At 42.1% G+C, this 17,545-nt stretch overlaps 1 protein-coding gene across 1 annotated transcript in view; it reads right to left on the reverse strand.

Moving 5' to 3' along the window:
- FRMD7 (FERM domain containing 7) overlaps positions 1 to 17,545 on the reverse strand; it is a 51,987-nt gene that overhangs the window by 5,427 nt on the left and 29,015 nt on the right. Inside the window, exons 4-8 of the mRNA XM_047844236.1 lie at positions 15,754 to 15,787; positions 12,699 to 12,796; positions 4,271 to 4,385; positions 3,720 to 3,867; positions 689 to 784 (exon numbers count right to left, since the gene is read on the reverse strand). Coding sequence (XP_047700192.1) covers positions 689 to 784; positions 3,720 to 3,867; positions 4,271 to 4,385; positions 12,699 to 12,796; positions 15,754 to 15,787 — 491 coding nt within the window. The remainder of the gene's footprint in view (positions 1 to 688; positions 785 to 3,719; positions 3,868 to 4,270; positions 4,386 to 12,698; positions 12,797 to 15,753; positions 15,788 to 17,545) is intronic.

Below are 17,545 nucleotides of genomic sequence, written 5' to 3' on the forward strand. Positions count from 1 at the left end.
ACACTGGGTACAGTCTCCTGAAGTGCTCAAACAAACGCTTTTACGTAAGGCTAAGATCCAGAGGATGCAGCCCAAGCTACTGAATCTTCTGTAGGTCAAAACATGAGTTGATACACATTTTTCATTTCCTTTATGGTCACAAAAGGACATCCTTTGTAGCATCGTTGTCTCACCCCGAACAATGCGGCCTTGACCGGCAATTCCTTCTTTTGCTTAATCTACACCCAAAGCTCCCTACGTCTTGCTTTGGCAAATAGGTGTTCAATTATTTGGCATGTAGTAGGTGTTCAGTTATTTTTTGTTTAATGAAGAGGCATGAAAATACTTTATAAAATGGGGCAGATAACATCAAATAAATATGTCCATAGTCCTAGATCTGTTCACTTCCATTTGACTTCTCAAATCCCTGGAAAAAAAATGTTTTTTTTAAGGAGACTTGTCTTTCATTCCAGCCACCCCATTTTCCTACTACTTTATTCGTTCTGAACTGTCAATAGGATTTCTTGGTGTTCTGCCTTGAGTAGAAATATGACTAACACTCTGGTTTATTTATGTAGAGGCAAAAGAGGGAGTACATCACCCCTCAGGGCCAGCCAGCTTTCACCACCCACATTCAAACAATTTGCTGAAACAACCAAGAAATCCCAAGTGAACCAAAAGTAGAAGAATTTATTATAAAGCTACTTACCAAAATGTTGGAATGAAGTTTGATGAGAAAATGCTTTCTCTTAAAACTCAACTTGCGGATTTTAGCCCAGTTGAAAGTATTGATCTTTGTATTTCCCTATAATGAAACACATGGCCGACTTCAAGGTGAATGTCAGCAAAAGCTGGTTTGGAAGACAATGAGAACCTGCTAGAAAATGCACTTCTGTGCATGGGACCATCCTTGATCTATCTCTTGCACATACTGATCCTGCTGTACTAGGCAGAGGCTATGGGCCGCAGAAGGCATTCCAGGTGGGACACAGGGCCGTTCCGAAATGCCAGCAAGAAGGGGTACACCTGGGAAAGGTTTCCAGCCAGGATGGGGAGATCACAGTAGAAAAGGATTACTGCAATAGCTTCTCTAATCTCGCCCCTTCCTACGTTTTCACATTCAACTGCCACTCCATTTACTCAAACACCTTCGATAGCTCCTCACTACATGCATCATCAAGTCTAAACACTTTTGGCTGAGTTTTCCTGCCTCTACTATATTCAATATTCAGCCTTCTATCCCACTGATCCTAGAAAACAGTCTTCCATCCAACTCTGTACCTTCCCTCCCAGAGAGAGGGCTCCTCATTCTCCTTACCTAGAATTGCTTTCCCCATAGCCAAGCTTTCTTGCCAGTCTGGTAGCACCCGCGCTAAAGCGTTCTGTATAACTATGACAGCCTACACCCATTTCTAACTCCTCTTAACTCCCTTGGCTATAGTGGACTTCCCAAACCATTTAGGTCTTTTAGTTGGTTAGTTGGTTGGTTGGTTGGCTGATCTGTTGGTTAGCCGGTATTTGTTTGCTCACATGCTCCAAAAATCAAAGGTATACAGAAATATAGACATTGAGAAACCTTGCTCCTATCACCATCACTCCTATCTCTGTCCCTCTGTACCTATCTATCCATTCTCTATAGATAACCACATTTATTAGTTTGTTGTGTATACTTGTACAACTTCAAATAAATATGATAAATTAGGTTTTGATTACTTACTGGCTGCTATTGATCACTATTGCTCTGGTCTCTCAAAATAAATTGTGAGTATCTTAATTATAGGAGCCACAGGTCACGCTTAACGTTAGTTTCTTGATTATGTCATCCTTTACCCTTCTCGGGGCCTTTGTCTGTGTGCCCTTTGTCTGGAACCCCATCCCTCACCTGCCAGCCCTCACTTCGATCTGGACAACTTCCTCAGGTCTTAGCTTAAATGTTCAAGTCCTTTCCCATGTGTTATCATAGCATCCCACACTTCTTCAAGCACAAGTACATTGTATCTGTTTAAAATTATTTGTTTAGGGGTGTTTGGGTGGCTCAGCCAGTTAAGCAGCTGACTCTTGGTTTTGGCTTGGGTCATGATCTGACGATTCATGAATCAATCCCCACACTTGGGATTCTCTCTCTCTCCCTCTCTCTCTGCTCCTCCCCTGCTCATGCTCATGCTCATGTCAAAAACAAATAAACTTAAAAAATAATAACAAATAAAATTACTTGTTTCATTGTCGGTCCTACCCCTATTAGAATGCAAGGTCCATGAAGTGAGGATAATTCCTGCTCACCTCTGTACCTCTAGCGTCTGGCATAGGGTGGATGTACGATAACTATACTGACAGAAGACTGAATGAATAGATTGCTGCCCAACTCGGTAAAAATACTCAAACCCATTGAATTGAACAATTAAAACAGATGAATTTTATGGCATGCAAATTATATCTCAGTAAAGCTGGTTTTGTTTAAAAAAGAAAATAATAATACAATGAATGAAGAACACGTAGGAAGTACTCAGTACACAAGTATTCTTTGACTGGATTTGGGGTAGGACAAAATAGACCAGCTACACCGTTTCACACTGTCCACAGAAGTATTCACACTGGAGGAGGTCACAACTAACATGATGGCTTTGCTCCTCTGCCCTCCCCCATTTTTTCCCATGCAGGAGGAAATGGTGAGGATCGGGGCTTGGAGTGGAGTGGGTAAACAGGCATGCCTGTGACCCATTGGGTCTCTTGCCCACGAGTGTGATTCTCGTGCCCCAAAGTTTACAACCAGAAAAATGAGAAGGCCAAGATTCTTTTAGCTGAGTCTGTACCTGACTCTTTGTGACTTACTTCAGTACTCTAATTTGGTCCTCCTGGAGATCACTGGGCCTGAGCTCATCCCTTCCTCTCTCACAAGTGATTTATTCCCAAACCTGCCCAGCTATCTGCCTATCATCTTTTTAATGCTTATTTATTTTTGAAAGGAGACACAGAGAGAGAGAGCATGAGCAAGGGAGGAGCAGAGAGAGAAGGAGAGAGAAAATCCCAAGCGGGCTCTGTGCTGTCAGCGCAGAGCCGGACGCGGGGCTCAAACTCATAAACCACGAGATGAAATCAATAGTCAGATGCTTAATTGACTGAGCTACCCAGCCACCCTTCTGCCTATCATTTTGGAAGGTGAAGCAAGTGCTCTTGAACCTTAACCTGTATCTAAATTCATTGAATGTTCACACATGTGAGGAGACTTAATGGACTGGTCAGGTTCCTTGGAGTGAGGATTCATGATGATAGAGGACCAGAGAGGCCTGAGTTGGTTTCTAACCTGAAAAACAACGTCCTGGGAAAATAATGAACCAGTAAACAGAAGCAACTGCTGGCACGCTGGGCTCTAATTGCCTAGCAGCCGACGGTGGGCATCTCCAGTGAAACCAGTAACTGAATGAGAACACCACATTTTGGACCCTTTGGGTTGTTTCTGGTGCATCCGGATAAGGTGAGTGCACTCCGCATCACAGCCTAAGCTTTTAAGATGCCCAAATCCATAATGTGTGAGTTCCCGTGAGTCAAAACAGTCAGTTACAGACCATAAATGGAGGCAAAGCACATCAAGGGGAGAAGACTTACCCAAGACACTGGCAAGTGTCCCCTCCCTTTCTGACAGGTGGTAATACTGAGAGGTGAGGTCACCTCAGGAATGGACACCCACGCTTGTGCCAACGTAACCCCCAAAGCCTCAGGACTTTCAAGGAAAGAGTTGGTACCCGTAATACCACTACTCCCATGTGAGCAACAGCCAGGTGGATCTGCATCCCTTCGCCATCACTGGCGGGGTGAGGCCTGATGCCGTACATATCCAGCTTCCTTGCTATATCCAGTAGCAGAATGTCCGATTCAGCCGGGCTCCTGCCGCTGCAAAGGGAAAGAATTTACGAGCCTAATAAATGCGGCAAGAATGACACCTCCACCCTAAGGGCTCCAAGAGGACTCAATGTTTTCTCGAGCTCGAAGCTTCTCTGACTTAAGGACTTGCTTTTTTTTTTTCATGTTTATTTACTTTTGAGAGAGAGAGCACAAGCAGGGGAGGGGCAGGGAGACAGGGAGACACAGAACCCGAAACAGGCTTCAGGCTCCGAGCTGTCAGCACAGAGCTTGACGCGGGGCTCGAACCCACAAACCGTGAGATCAGGACCTGAGCCAAAGTCGGATGCTTAAGCGACTGAGCCCCACAGGTGCCCTAGGACTTGCTTTTAAGAGCCTGTCCCCAGCGTCAGCATGCCCACTAGCAGAAGCAGATGCCAGATGAAGTACTTACACGTGCTTCTGATGAAAGTGCATGATCTTGCTCTCTAAACAGTCTTGGTTCGGTAAGTATCGGGTTTGTGCCAGATGTTTCTTATCTGTTTCTTCATGAAAGTCACCCAGTTCTGCTGCACGACAGAAAAGTGACATTTTTCACATTAGCATTGAGGAGTTAAGCAGTGGAGCACCTGGCAGATTCTCTGACCTGCCCCAAACAGCCCCTTCTTTGCAGCCAGTATAGCCCTAGGCCCCACATCCCATGATTTATGTATCTTTATATTTTAGTTCACGGTGGAATGAACTGGGTCTTTCTCAAATCAGAAGCAGTGGCTTGCTATGAAGTCTCAGTATAGTAAATCACAGACACGGTGTAGGTCTTCAAGGCTCCAGGATCACAGGTGAGTGAGTATTTCATTAGTTTCTTCTTCCACATTCTGTTTGTGATCTCTTCTTCTTCTCCTCATCAGTTCCTGTTACAGTTTGAGTTGTGTGTGCCCCACAAACACTCTCAAATTCATATGTGGAAGTTCTAAACACCAGTACCTCACACTGTGACTGTATTTAGAGATAGGACCTACAAAGAGGGGATTAAATTGAAATGAGTCAGCAAGGGGGCACCTGGGTGGCTCAGTTGGTTGAGCGTCTGACTTCAGCTCAGGTCATGATCTCACAGTCCGTGAGTTCAAGCCCCGCATCGGGCTCTGTGCTGACAGCTCAGAGCCTGGAGCCTGCTTCGGATTCTGTGTCTCCCTCTCTCTCTGCCCCTCCCCTGCCCATGCTCTGTATCTATCTCAAAAATAAATAAAAACATTTAAAAATAAAATAAAACAAAAAAATAAAATGAGTCAGCAGGGTGGGCCCTAATCCAATCTGACTAGTGTCCTTATAAGAAGAGGAAATTCGAACACACAGATACCAGGAATGCAAGTGCACGGAAGAAAGACCAGGTAAGGATACATCCAGAGGACAACAATCTGCAACCCAAGCAGAGAAGACTCAGAAGAAACCAAAGCTGTCCACACTTCAGCCTTGGATTCCTAGTCTCCAGAAGTGTGAGAAAATACATTTCTGTCATTTAAACCACCTAGTCTCTGGTATTTTGCTATAGCAACCCTAGCAAAGTAATACAGGCCCCTAACCTCACTCTACCTTGATCGTACATTATCCAAAAAGGAGCATATAAATGCCAAGTACAATGCCAGCCAGTCACAGCTATTCATCACTCTGTACACTGGGAAGTGAGTAAAACCCTAGCTATCTGGAATCCCTAGGAAATGAATCATTCTGGAAATTATTCTGGCTTTTCCAAATTACTGGCAGTTTACCCCGGATCATAATCTACTCTTTTCTAGATGTCTCCAGTTTATTGTTTTAAACATCTGTCAGCACAATGCCTACAAAGGTCATTGAGGTGTACAGGATTATCTGCCCCTACAGTTAATGGATTGGAAATGTTTTGATTTTTGAATTACCGTGTCTTCTTTATCATTTTTACACCTCTCCCTCTCTGTCAGATTGATATGAATCACTTCCTGGTCACTGACTTCCCTTGAAGAGGTCTCCACTTGGTTGTAACTATGACTTCTAAGTGGGAACCTAGATATCCAAACCTGTTAGCGTTTTATGAATTGGAAGAGTAAATGGATTCTCCATGGAATCCTGTGGTGCTTGCCTATTGACTAAAACACATGGACACGGGACACTGATTTTGAGTGCTGGAAACTTATTTTGCCTTTTCTCTTGATTTTCTTTTGTTTCTTAATTTTTAAAGTTTATTTATTTATTTTGAGGGGGAGGGTCAGAGACAGAGGGAGAGGGAGTATCCCAAGCAGGCTCCGCATTGTCAAGGAGCCAGACACAGGGCTCGAACCCACCAATCATGAGATCATGACGTGAGCTGAAATTAAGAGTTTTATGTTTAACCAATTGAGCCACCCAGGTGTCTCTTGACTTTCTATTACATTTTAGACAGGTGACATGCTCATTGAGATATAGGTGTATGTTTTTTAAAAGTCACATTATAGTGAAAATCCTCATATAACCAGCTTTCTTAAGAAAAAAAAAGACCAAATAAATGGCTCTTTTATTTATTTTTTTCCAAAATTGATAACTGTACAAATCTCTTTAAAACAGAATCAGGCCCATATGATTTCACTGATTAATTCTATCAAATATTCAAAGAAGATATAAAGACCAATTCTTCACAAACTTTTCCAGAAAATAGAAGATATAATACTTACCAACCCATTCTATGAGGCCAGTATTACTCTGATACCAAAACTGTGATGGACAAAGCCATCATAAGAAAACTACAGACCAATATACCTCATGAATACAGAGGCAAAAATCCTCAACAAAATACTAGTAAACTGAATCTGGCAACATATGAAAATGATTACTCATCATGACCCAGTGGGATGTATCCCAGGATTGCAAGATCAGTTCAACATATGAAGATTAATTAATATAATATACTATGTCAATAGAATAAAGGACAAAAAAAAACATTTATCATTTCAGAAGATGCAGCAAAGCTCTGGGCAAAACCCAACGCCATTTCATGATTTTATGTTTTTTATTTAAAAAAAAATTTTTTTTTCAACATTTATTTATTTTTGGGACAGAGAGAGACAGAGCATGAACGGGGGAGGGGCAGAGAGAGAGGGAGACACAGAATCGGAAACAGGCTCCAGGCTCTGAGCCATCAGCCCAGAGCCCGACGCGGGGCTCGAACTCACGGACCGCAAGATCGTGACCTGGCTGAAGTCGGATGCTTAACCGACTGCGCCACCCAGGCGCCCCTTATTTTAAAAAGTTCAACAAACAAGGAATAGAAGGCAGCTTCTTCGACCTGATAAAAGTTATCTATGAAAAACCAATAGCTAGCATCATAATCATACTAAATGATGAGAAACTGAATGTTTTTCCCTATGACCAGAAACAAGACAAGGACATCTGTTCTTGCCAGTTATATATCCAACATTGTACTGGTGGTTCTAGTCAGTGCAATGAAGCAACAAGAAAAAATATAAACAATTTGCACTGAAAAATAAGAGATAAAATTGTCTTTACTGGGGCGCCTGGTGGCTCAGTCAGTTAGGTGTCTGACTCTTGATTTCGGCTCAGGTCATGACCTCTGGGTCATGAGTTCAAGCCCTGCATTGGACTCTGTGCTGACAGTGCAGAGCCTGCTTGGGATTCTCTCTCTCCCTCTCTCTCTGCCCCTCCTCCGCTCATGTGCGCTCTCTCTCTCTCTCTCTCTCTCTCTCTCTCTCTTAAATAAATAAACATTAAAAAAATTTGTCTTTACTTGTAGTCAATGTGGTCAGGTGTGTAGAAAATTCTAGGGAACCCACAAAAAAACTCTAGAAGTAATATAGGAGTTCATCAACGTAGGAAAATGGATCAATGTACAAAAAACACTTGTATTCGCATATACTAGTAATGAACAATCCAAAAATGAAACCAAGAAAATTCCATTTATGGCATCTAAAAAACCCAAAATGCTTAGGAATAAATTTTACCCAAGGATGTAGAAGGCTTGTATACTGAAGATTATAAAACATTGCTAAGAGAAATTTTTAACAGATCTATATAAATGGAGAGACATTTCGTGTTCATGCATTATAAAACTCAATTCGTTAAGATGGTAATTCTGTCAAAATTGATTTATAAATTCAATTAAATTCCCACCACAATTTTTTGTAGAAATTGATAGATGATCTTAAAATTTACATGGAAATGCACAGGATGTAAAATAAGCAAAACTATTTTGAAAAATAACAAAGTTGGAGGATATACATTTCTCTATTTCAAAACTTAATACAAAGCTACAATAAATAAGATAGTGTAATAATGGCATAAGGACATATAGATCAATGGAACATAGTTAAGAATCTAGAAGTAAACCCTTACATTAATGGTCAATAGGTTTTTAAAAAGATAAGACAATTCAATAGGGAAATGATAGTTTTTTTCAACAAATAGGGAAAATGGACATCTACACGAAAAAAAAAATGAAGTCAGATCCCTACTTCACAACATACACCATACAAGCATACAAAACAACAAATCAAAATGGGTCATATAACTAAATCTAAGAGGCAAACCTCTAAAAGTTCTAGAAGAAAACGTAGGAGAAAATGTCTGTGACCTTAGGTTACACAAAGAGTTTTTAGATACAACATCAAAAGCATGATTCGCTAAAACATACTGAGAAAGGGAATTCTGCCAAAATTAAAAACTGTTCCACTCCAAAAACCAGAAGAAAAAAAAAGTCAATGCACCAAGTTGGGGGGAAATTTTTCAGTTACATATCTCATAAATGATTTTTAATCAGAATATATAGAAATCTGGGGCACCTGGCTGGCTGAGTCAGATCAGTGTGTGACTCTTGATCTTGGGGTCTGAGTTTGAGCCCCATTTAGACATTACTAAAAAAACCCTATATATATATATATATATATATATATATATATATATATATATATATTCAGTAGGAAGACAACAATCCATTTCAAAATGGGCCAAAGATTTGAAAGGCATTTTACCAACAAAAACATAGGAATTGTTAATAAGCAAAGGAGAAGGTGTTCCACATCATTAGTCACTAGGAACATGCTAATTATAATTGCAACAAGATAGCTCTTCATACCCACTAGAATGGCCACAAGAATAATAAGAATAAATAAGAATAAATAAAATGGAAAACAGTTCAGCAGCTTCTTAAAATTTTAAACATATATTTACCTTAAGATGAGGTAATTACCCTTCTAGAAATCTATTCAAGAGATATGAGAATATGTCCAAACAAAAATTGTACATGAATGTTCATAACATTATTTATATGAGCTAAACTGGAAACAATCCAAATGTCCACAATCAAGTACATAGATAAACAAAATGTTGGGGTGCCTGGGTGGCTCAGTCAGTTAAGCATCTGACTCTTGATTTTGCTTTCTGTTTTGTTTTGGTTTTTTTTAATTTTTTTTAACGTTTTATTTATTTTTGAGACAGGGAGAGACAGAGCATGAACGGGGGAGGGTCAGAGAGAGGGAGACACAGAATCTGATACAGGCTCCAGGCTCTGAGCTGTCAGCACAGAGCCCAACGCGGGGCTCGAACTCACGGACCGCGAGATCATGATCTGAGCCGAAGTCGGCCACTTAACCGACTGAGCCACCCAGGCGCCCCTGACTCTTGATTTTGGCTCAGGTCATGATCCCAGGGTTGTGAGATGGAACCCTGCGTTGGGCTCTGTGCTGAGTGTGGAGCCTGCTTGAGATTTTCCCCCTGCCTGCTCTCTCACAAATTAAACAAAATGTGGTACGTCCACAAAATGGAATACTACTCAGCAAAAGAAAAGAACAAACTGCTGTGATTCATCCTAGAACTTGCACAAACTTCAAAAATATTATGTTGAGTGAAACAAAGCCAGATGTAAACAACCACATATTTTATCATTCTGACTGAAATGTCTAGAAAGGGCAAATCTATAGAAACAGAAAGTAAGTTAGTAGTTGCTGGGGCTGAGCACGGGGACAGGGAGTGACTGCAAATGGGCACAAGAGGTCTCTTGTGTGATGGGAATGTTCTAAAACTGAATTGAGGTAATGGTTGCATAACTTTGTAAATTTACTAAATATTGTTGAGTTGTAGTCTGAAAAAGGGTGCATTTTATGATAAGTAAATTATACTTCAATAGAGCTGTTTTTAAACACACACACACACACACACACACACACACACACACCAATCTTTCCGTCTATTAAGCACAAGAGCCTATGTTGACCCTAGGAAAACACAAGAACACAAAGACTGCTGGTTTTTCATTCCATGCAAGACTATGAAAATCTAGGAAGAGACCTACAACATACAAATGAGTAAATATCATCAGTAAAAGAAGGTAGCAAATGTTATGAGAAAACCCCTGTTACCAGGCTGGCCCAAAGTACCACCATCTCTCTCTACTGCAATAGCCTCTTCTCTGGTCTCCCTACTTCTCCCATTCCCTCACAGGGTCTCTTTTCACCCCGGAAGCCAACATGGTCCTGTTAAATCCTAATTCAGATCATTTCACTCCTCTGCTTAAAACGCTTCCAATGGCTTGCCGTCTCATTTAGAGTAATCTTCTATGTCTTTAATACGCTTTTAAGACCCTCCACGATTACTCTCTCCCCTTCTCCCTCAGTTCCATCCAGCCACAAAGCCTGCTTAACATTTCTTCAACACCCCTGGCACACTCCCCCCTCGGGCCCTTTGCACAGGATGTTCTCTCTGCCTGGAACACCCTTCCACCAGATTTCTGCAAGGCTTGCTCTCTTACCTCCTCCATGTCTTTGTTCAACTGTCATGTTCACAGTGAAGTCTAACTTGACTACCTTACTGAAAAATTCAGTACCCACCCCCGGAATTCCCCAGCTGCCTTCCATACTTTATTTTCTCCAATGCACTTATCTCCTTCTAATACATTATATATTTCCTTATTTTGGTTATTGTCTGATTGCCCTCCACTGCCAAAATGTGAGCTCCACAAGAGCAAGGGTTTGTGTCTGTTTAGTTCACTGCCGTGTTCCCCATGCCTATAATAGTACCTGGCATGGGGTAGGTACTCAGTAAGTGTTTCTGGAATGAATGACAAAGAAGAGTTACTAAAAGCGTTCACAAAAGGGATGTGTAGGAGAGACTTAAGCAGATGAGAAGTCAGAATGTGGAGATTGTTGAATGCCTAGAACATAAATATGGAATGAATGAATAAATGAATAAATGAGCAAATGAACGAGCAGTCTTGTGGTGTTCTACACGCTGCCTTAGCATCCAGTGAAATAGTCCAACCTATGGATTGTGCGGAGCTGACCCATTGAAACTTTAGCTTTTTCTCTATGGAAAGAACTTGTATTGACAAAATATCCTCTGGAAAAGCTGAAGTCCTCTGTGCTATGCCTGAAATGGCCACTAGGGAATGCCCAAATCCATAATGCTAAAGTATCCAGGATGCAATTGGGCTCCCCAACAGTCATGTGGGGGCCCCAGTCATTCACAGGCTGATAACGAAAAAGGAGAAGTCTTCCAACATTGGTTCATCTATCCGCCTTACCTGGTGCCCACCAAGCCAAACATTCAAAGCCCATCAATATGACATGTAGTTTTCAGCCACCCTTCCTCGACACACCCTATATGTGAGCTGTACTTGAGCTACATCTCTGTATATATGACTTCTTGGCCCAGCACAATTTTCTTTTTTATGCTGTCTTCTCTGCCTATCACTGCCTATCCGATTCCTATGTGTCCCTTTAAAGACCAGCACAAAAGCCACCTCCTCCAGAAGCCCTTCCTGATTACTACTGCTCTCACTGCCCAGTGCTTTCCTGATATCCTGGGGCTGTGGTCACCTGCCCCAGTCAGCAGTCCCTTGGTAAACACTGATTTAGACACTGCCCCTATCGAAGCACTTCATTCTGGAGTTCCCAGTGAAATCAGAAATCTACCAGCTCGGGACTGTCAGGAAGGTCAAGGGATACAGGTCAAAAATGAAGTCGAGAAACAAGACAGAATACAATGTTATGATTTTGCAAAAGTGGTAAAGAACAGCCTATTCTTGGAAGGCTTCTCTAGAAGAGAAAGAAAGTCCACTGGCCATATAAGAAGAAATACAGTCTCCAGTTGCCTCGACCCCACCCACCCTCAGGGCTGCAGGAGAAGCCTGGCCTGCCCAGCTTTCCCCCCTCCCAAGCTGGATCCCACTGTTCCCCTGGTCTCCTTTTCCCTGCCTTCATTATTCAGCCTAGTCCAACTACTTGGCTGCTAGCAAATGGGAGCTTTAATAGATGCCTGGGGCCTTTTTCCCTTTTAGCCTCTTTCCACCTGCTGTACTCTGTGCTTTGTTCTCCAGACTCATGATAAAGAGCAACACAAAAATCCCATCAAACATGACAATGTGCTGCAGAAAGCACGTACCAGAAATGTATCCTGGGGCAAGCACAGAGAGTGGAGCCTGCCTGGCAAAACCCATGTCTGGACAGATTAGTCCAAACCCGCTCCTGGACAGCAAGCCCCAGGCGGGGGTAGGGGGGTGGGGAGGGTAGGGGGGCTGGAGGTTACGCCATGATAGAAAAAAAAAAATCAGCATTTACTCTTAATCTATATAGCCATCTTGTGAGAATGTATTCTCGTCACTATTATAAAGACTCGGAAACTCAGGCACAGACAAGTGAGGGGACGACAACAGCTAGGTCGTAGTAGAGACTGGATTGGAGTCCAAAGCTGAATGACTACAATGACTAGCCTCTTTCTCCTGGACCATGCTGATTCTACATATATCTTATCCAGCCTTCCTCTCCTCTGTAAGTCCTAACACAGGATGGACACGCTGGGCGTGCTCGGCTCCTTTGCTCGGTTCCCTATCCGGTCGATAGGCGCCGAAACCGACATTTGCTACTTACATTGTAGGATGTGAGATACCATCAATGCTGTAGAGTTGTCACTGCATGGAAGCCTTCCTAGAGCCAAATCCTTCTTTATTTGAAGAGTAAAAAGATACCTGGAAGAAGTTGGGGGGGAAGAAAATCTCTTAAGAAACAAGAACAAGAAAGAAGCATTTCCCTTCTCCCAGATCCCAGATGTTTCAAGAAAGAGACGGCGCCCCCAGTCAGCAAGATGCCTTTTGGGGATGGTGAGTAATGCATAGGCTTTGCTTCAGCCCCAAACCAGTACCAGACCACAACTCGGCTGATCCAGCATTTTGGCAGGCCTCACAGCCATTAGGAATCACCCCAGCTAAATCCTCCCGCCAACTTGAGGGAGTTGGCCAATCATCCTCCAGTGGTTTCTGCCACGTAGCAAAGCCACATAGCCAGCCAGAGACAAAGGGAGATTCAGCAAGAACAAGCCCACTGGGGAGGCTCTGTTTACTAAATGCTATCAGAGCACTCACTATCAAAACAACTTAGATTGGGAGAGCAGGAATGATCACCCCATTTTACAATTACAGAAAGGCAGAGGTTAGGTGATTTGGGCAAGGTCATTTTGCCCAAAGATAGTGAAACTGGCCAGAAGTCAGGTCACCCACAGAATTTATGCCTCCTCCTATCCAAAATATTGTGTTTCAGAAATCGAGGACTTGAGGTCATGCTTTACTCGGACCATCATCAGAGACCAGCCCAGCACTTTGCACAGAGCACGTAGGAAATTCCTACGTTCTGAAAGGAATGAACCCAGTGTGCTCTTTTTTTCCCACCGACATGCTCATCAGGGACCCATAAAGTACAGATTGGTGTCCAGAGTTCTGCCAAAGAGATAGCATTTGGTCCCACACTTTTAAGCTGTTACCAAAGGAGAATCAAGTTTTGAAAAGATGTGTAAAAAGAAGATTCTATCATTGACTGCTTTCTTCCATGGTCCAAATTTGGTTCCAATATTTGATTTTATACACTGAAAAACACATTGAGTATGTACTGTGGGCATTTCCCAATGTAAGATGTAACTTTCTAAATAAAGTTTTATCTGGACTTCTTTATTTAAATCAATTAAGCCTTGAAGGCAATGTGGTAAATCAAAATTAATTGCAGGGGATAGATAAAAATCTAGATTAGAACAAGCAGGTAAAATTAGTAGGTGATTATTCAATTTATAAACGCATTCATCATTGTAATACTTCAAATTATGAGCTCCCCTAATGGGCTAGAAATGATTCAATTAGAAAATTTATATTTGCATACCACTCTCAGAAACTCATGGATTGGCCCCAAACAAGGCATCCTTGTGAATTTAACTATAGTGAAGTATCTTAAATGGCCCACCAGAAAAAATAAAGGAAGTCTAACATTTGCCATTGCCTGCTCTCAAATAGAGATGTAAATGAGAATTAATAAGCCTCAATCGCTGAAGGGAAAGTGAATTTCTTTTTGCTCCTAGCAAGAAGGAAAAGGAAACTTCTTGTCATTTGACACGTTCCTTGCTACTAAGAGGGCAGCTGCCGGCTACAAATACCAAATCCTCGCTCTGAACAGCTGATGAATCATTTATCATCACATTGATTTTCTCATTCTTTCTCTTTTGGAGGGTGGGGGAGTTTATCTCCATTAAAATTGGTCACAGTGTGAGACTCAACTGAAATGGGTTAGCAAATGCAAACTGATATAGATACCAAGATATCAGGTTATCTGGGAAAGTGGGCTACAACTCACAAATATGGAAGAGAGAAGGTGTGAGGGAGTGACAGACTTGTGAAAAGTGACGTCTGCAGAGACCCCGCAGCATACAAGTCCTCCTGTACAAAAGGGGTGAAGAAGAACTGGCCTTGAGCTGTGTTGGGAGGTGTGGGAGGTGGGGGAAAACTCGGCCAAATCACTCAAAGCTCCCAGGACCTGTTTTCTCCTCTGTAGACTAGGAGAGCTGGGCCAGATTATCTCAAATATCCATGGTAGGGTAAGATTCTAGAGCCTGGCAAGCACAGTAGGGTTTGGGGGAGCATTATGTTGACAATGCATTTTTGAAGTAGGTTTACATTGTCATTTTGAAGGGTATTGTATCTAAGTATAAATAGACTTTTTAAGCGAAATCAGTCAGTCAGAGAAAGACAAATATCATATGACTTCACTCATATGAGGACTTTAAGATACGAAACAGATGAACTTAAGGGAAGGGAAGCAAAAATAATATAAAAACAGGGAGGGGGACAAAAACATAAGAGACTTAAATATGGAGAACAAACAGAGGGTTACTGGAGGGGTTGTGGGAGGGGGTTGGGCTAAATGGATAAGGGGCACTAAGGAATCTACTCCTGAAATCATTGTTGCACTAGATGCTAACTAACTTGGATATAAACTTAAAAAATAACTTAAATAAAAAAATTTTTTAAATAGATTTTTTAAACGTTTTATACTTGTAAATTTTATTTTTATACACATAAAAGATTTTGTCTCAAATTATGAATAATGTGTAATTATAAATGACTGTTAAAATTACATAAAATTATGAATAATTTATAATTATTAAAGAATTGTAATAATTATCAATGATTTCCATTATATATTACAATTTATTAAAATCATTTTTTAGGCTTTTTATTTTTTTACTCTTTCAATGTTTTATAAGTATGTGTCGTCATCACTTTCTACCCATAGGATGCATACACACACCCGCAGGTTTTCATAGCTGGTATATTCGTGCCGTCAAGCTGCCTTCCAGCTGGAACACAGATGCGATGAAGGCAAGCAGTCCTGTTGTTGTAGCAGCTAAAGGCAGAACCCCCACATGGGCACCCAGGCTGGCTGCCATGCTAGAAGGCCACCCCTCCTCCCTGAAATCCCCACCCTTTGGAAGACTAACACTTTGGGGACCAGCCAGGCCCTCCTTCTCCTCAGCTCCTCACCGTCTCCCAGAGAGTGACTGAGAGCCAAGCTTGCCAAAGAAGGCTTAGAAGCCCATCCCCTGATAAATGGAGAATAATGAGTCTTAGGTAACATCATGCAGCCGACCCACAGGTAAGTACTCTACCTTGTAAGCTCTTCTCGAAGATGTCCGGGGTCCACTGGGAAAAATTTCACCATAAATTTGAAAACAACCTCCTTAGGATCTTAAAACACAATTATCTCCATAAGTTTTATTTAAATGTCCATCACAACAGTTACAGGTATTTACACACACACACACACACACACACACACACACACACACACATACACACTTCCCTCTCTCCTCTCCCCTCTTCTCCCCATCACTGCTTCCCTCAGACTTTTCTTTTAAATTTCAATTTTCCACATTTCTAGAATGGTGCTATTTCTGGATCGTGTCTTTATGTGGATAGCAATCGGGAAAGTTTCCCTGTCCCTCTTTCTACCCTCTCTCCCTTTGAGTTTCTTTTTGTAAACATGTGCCTCTTTCTGGGCCCTACTGTGTCCTCTATGATGCGTCCCAGTTAGAAAATATATATACCACTTGCCTCTTTGGGATTCTGCGCTCCTGGCTGAGAGAAAGGCCCAGCTTTAGAAGCAGGTATTTATCATCTGACTCAAGGTTCTCATAAAAGGAACTAGAGGTGAGTGTATGTATGGAGTGGTGCCTCTTTGTTGCTTAAAATCGACATTAAGAAAACACATCTAGGGGTGCCTGAGTGACTCAGTCAGTTAAGCATCCAACTTCGGCTCAGGTCATGGTCTCATGATTCATGGGTTCAAGCCCGGCATCAGGCTCTGTGCGGAGGATTCGCTCTCTCCCTTTCTCTCTGCCCCTCCCCAACTCATGTGCATGTGCCCTCTCTCTTTCTCTCTCTCAAAATAAATAAACTTAAAAAAGAGAAAACACATTACTTGTCTTCACCCCTACTTGCATTTGAAAAAAAAAAAGAAACTCTTTGCATCAAAAGCAAATATTGGTGGAGTGCCTATTATAGGCCAAGCGTTGCACCAGGCAGGTGCCAGGAATGAAAAGACAATGAAGTACTCATAGTCTGGGAGGATGGGCAGCAGCACAGACTAAGGTCAGTGTTGAGTACTGGGGAAGCAGAAGAGGGAGAAAAGAGGGCTCCCAGTTCAATTTGAATTTTAGATAAACCATGATCACACGGGAAATACTTATACAAAGAAATTATTCTTTGTTTACCTGAAGTTCCAATTTAGGTGGACATCTTTTACTGAGAACCCTACGCCTGAAGTGAATTTTGCCACAGGCAGGAAAGGTAGGAGTATGAAGGGGGTCGATGGCAGAGGTAAAGCTAGAAAGGCAGGCAGAGTCTGTGCTTTGCGGATCCTGCTTACGAGTTTGGGCTTTATTCTAAGGGCAATGAGGAGCCGTGGAAGCATTTTCAGCCGGGGCGTGATGTGGTCAGCTTTGTATTTTCAATAGTTACCTTTGGAGTAGTGTACATGACGGATCAGGGGAATCAGTTAGGAAGCTGTTGGAATAAGGTGACACGGGATTATAATGTGGTGGGAACAGATGGAGGTGTGGAAGCCCCAACCCAGAGAGCACGCGAGGGAAGAGATGCTGTAAAACAGCGTGTCTTGGGCGCCTGGGTGGCTCAGTCAGTTAAGTATCCAATTCTTGATTTCAGCTCAGGTCATGATCTCATGGTTGGTGGGATCGAGCCCTGCATCGGGCTCTGTGCTGACTGACAGTGTGGAGCCTGCTTGGGATTCTCTCCCTCTCCCTCTGTCTCTGCCCCTCCCCCGGCTCTTGCGCGCTCTGTCTCTATCTCAAAATAAACACACTTAAAAATAACAGCATTTCTCAGAGTGTTGACTGAAATCTGCCTGCATCAGAACCACCTGTGGAATTTGTTTAAAATGCA

The sequence above is a fragment of the Prionailurus viverrinus genome, chromosome X (assembly GCF_022837055.1).
Source record: "Prionailurus viverrinus isolate Anna chromosome X, UM_Priviv_1.0, whole genome shotgun sequence".
NCBI lineage: Eukaryota > Metazoa > Chordata > Mammalia > Carnivora > Felidae > Prionailurus > Prionailurus viverrinus.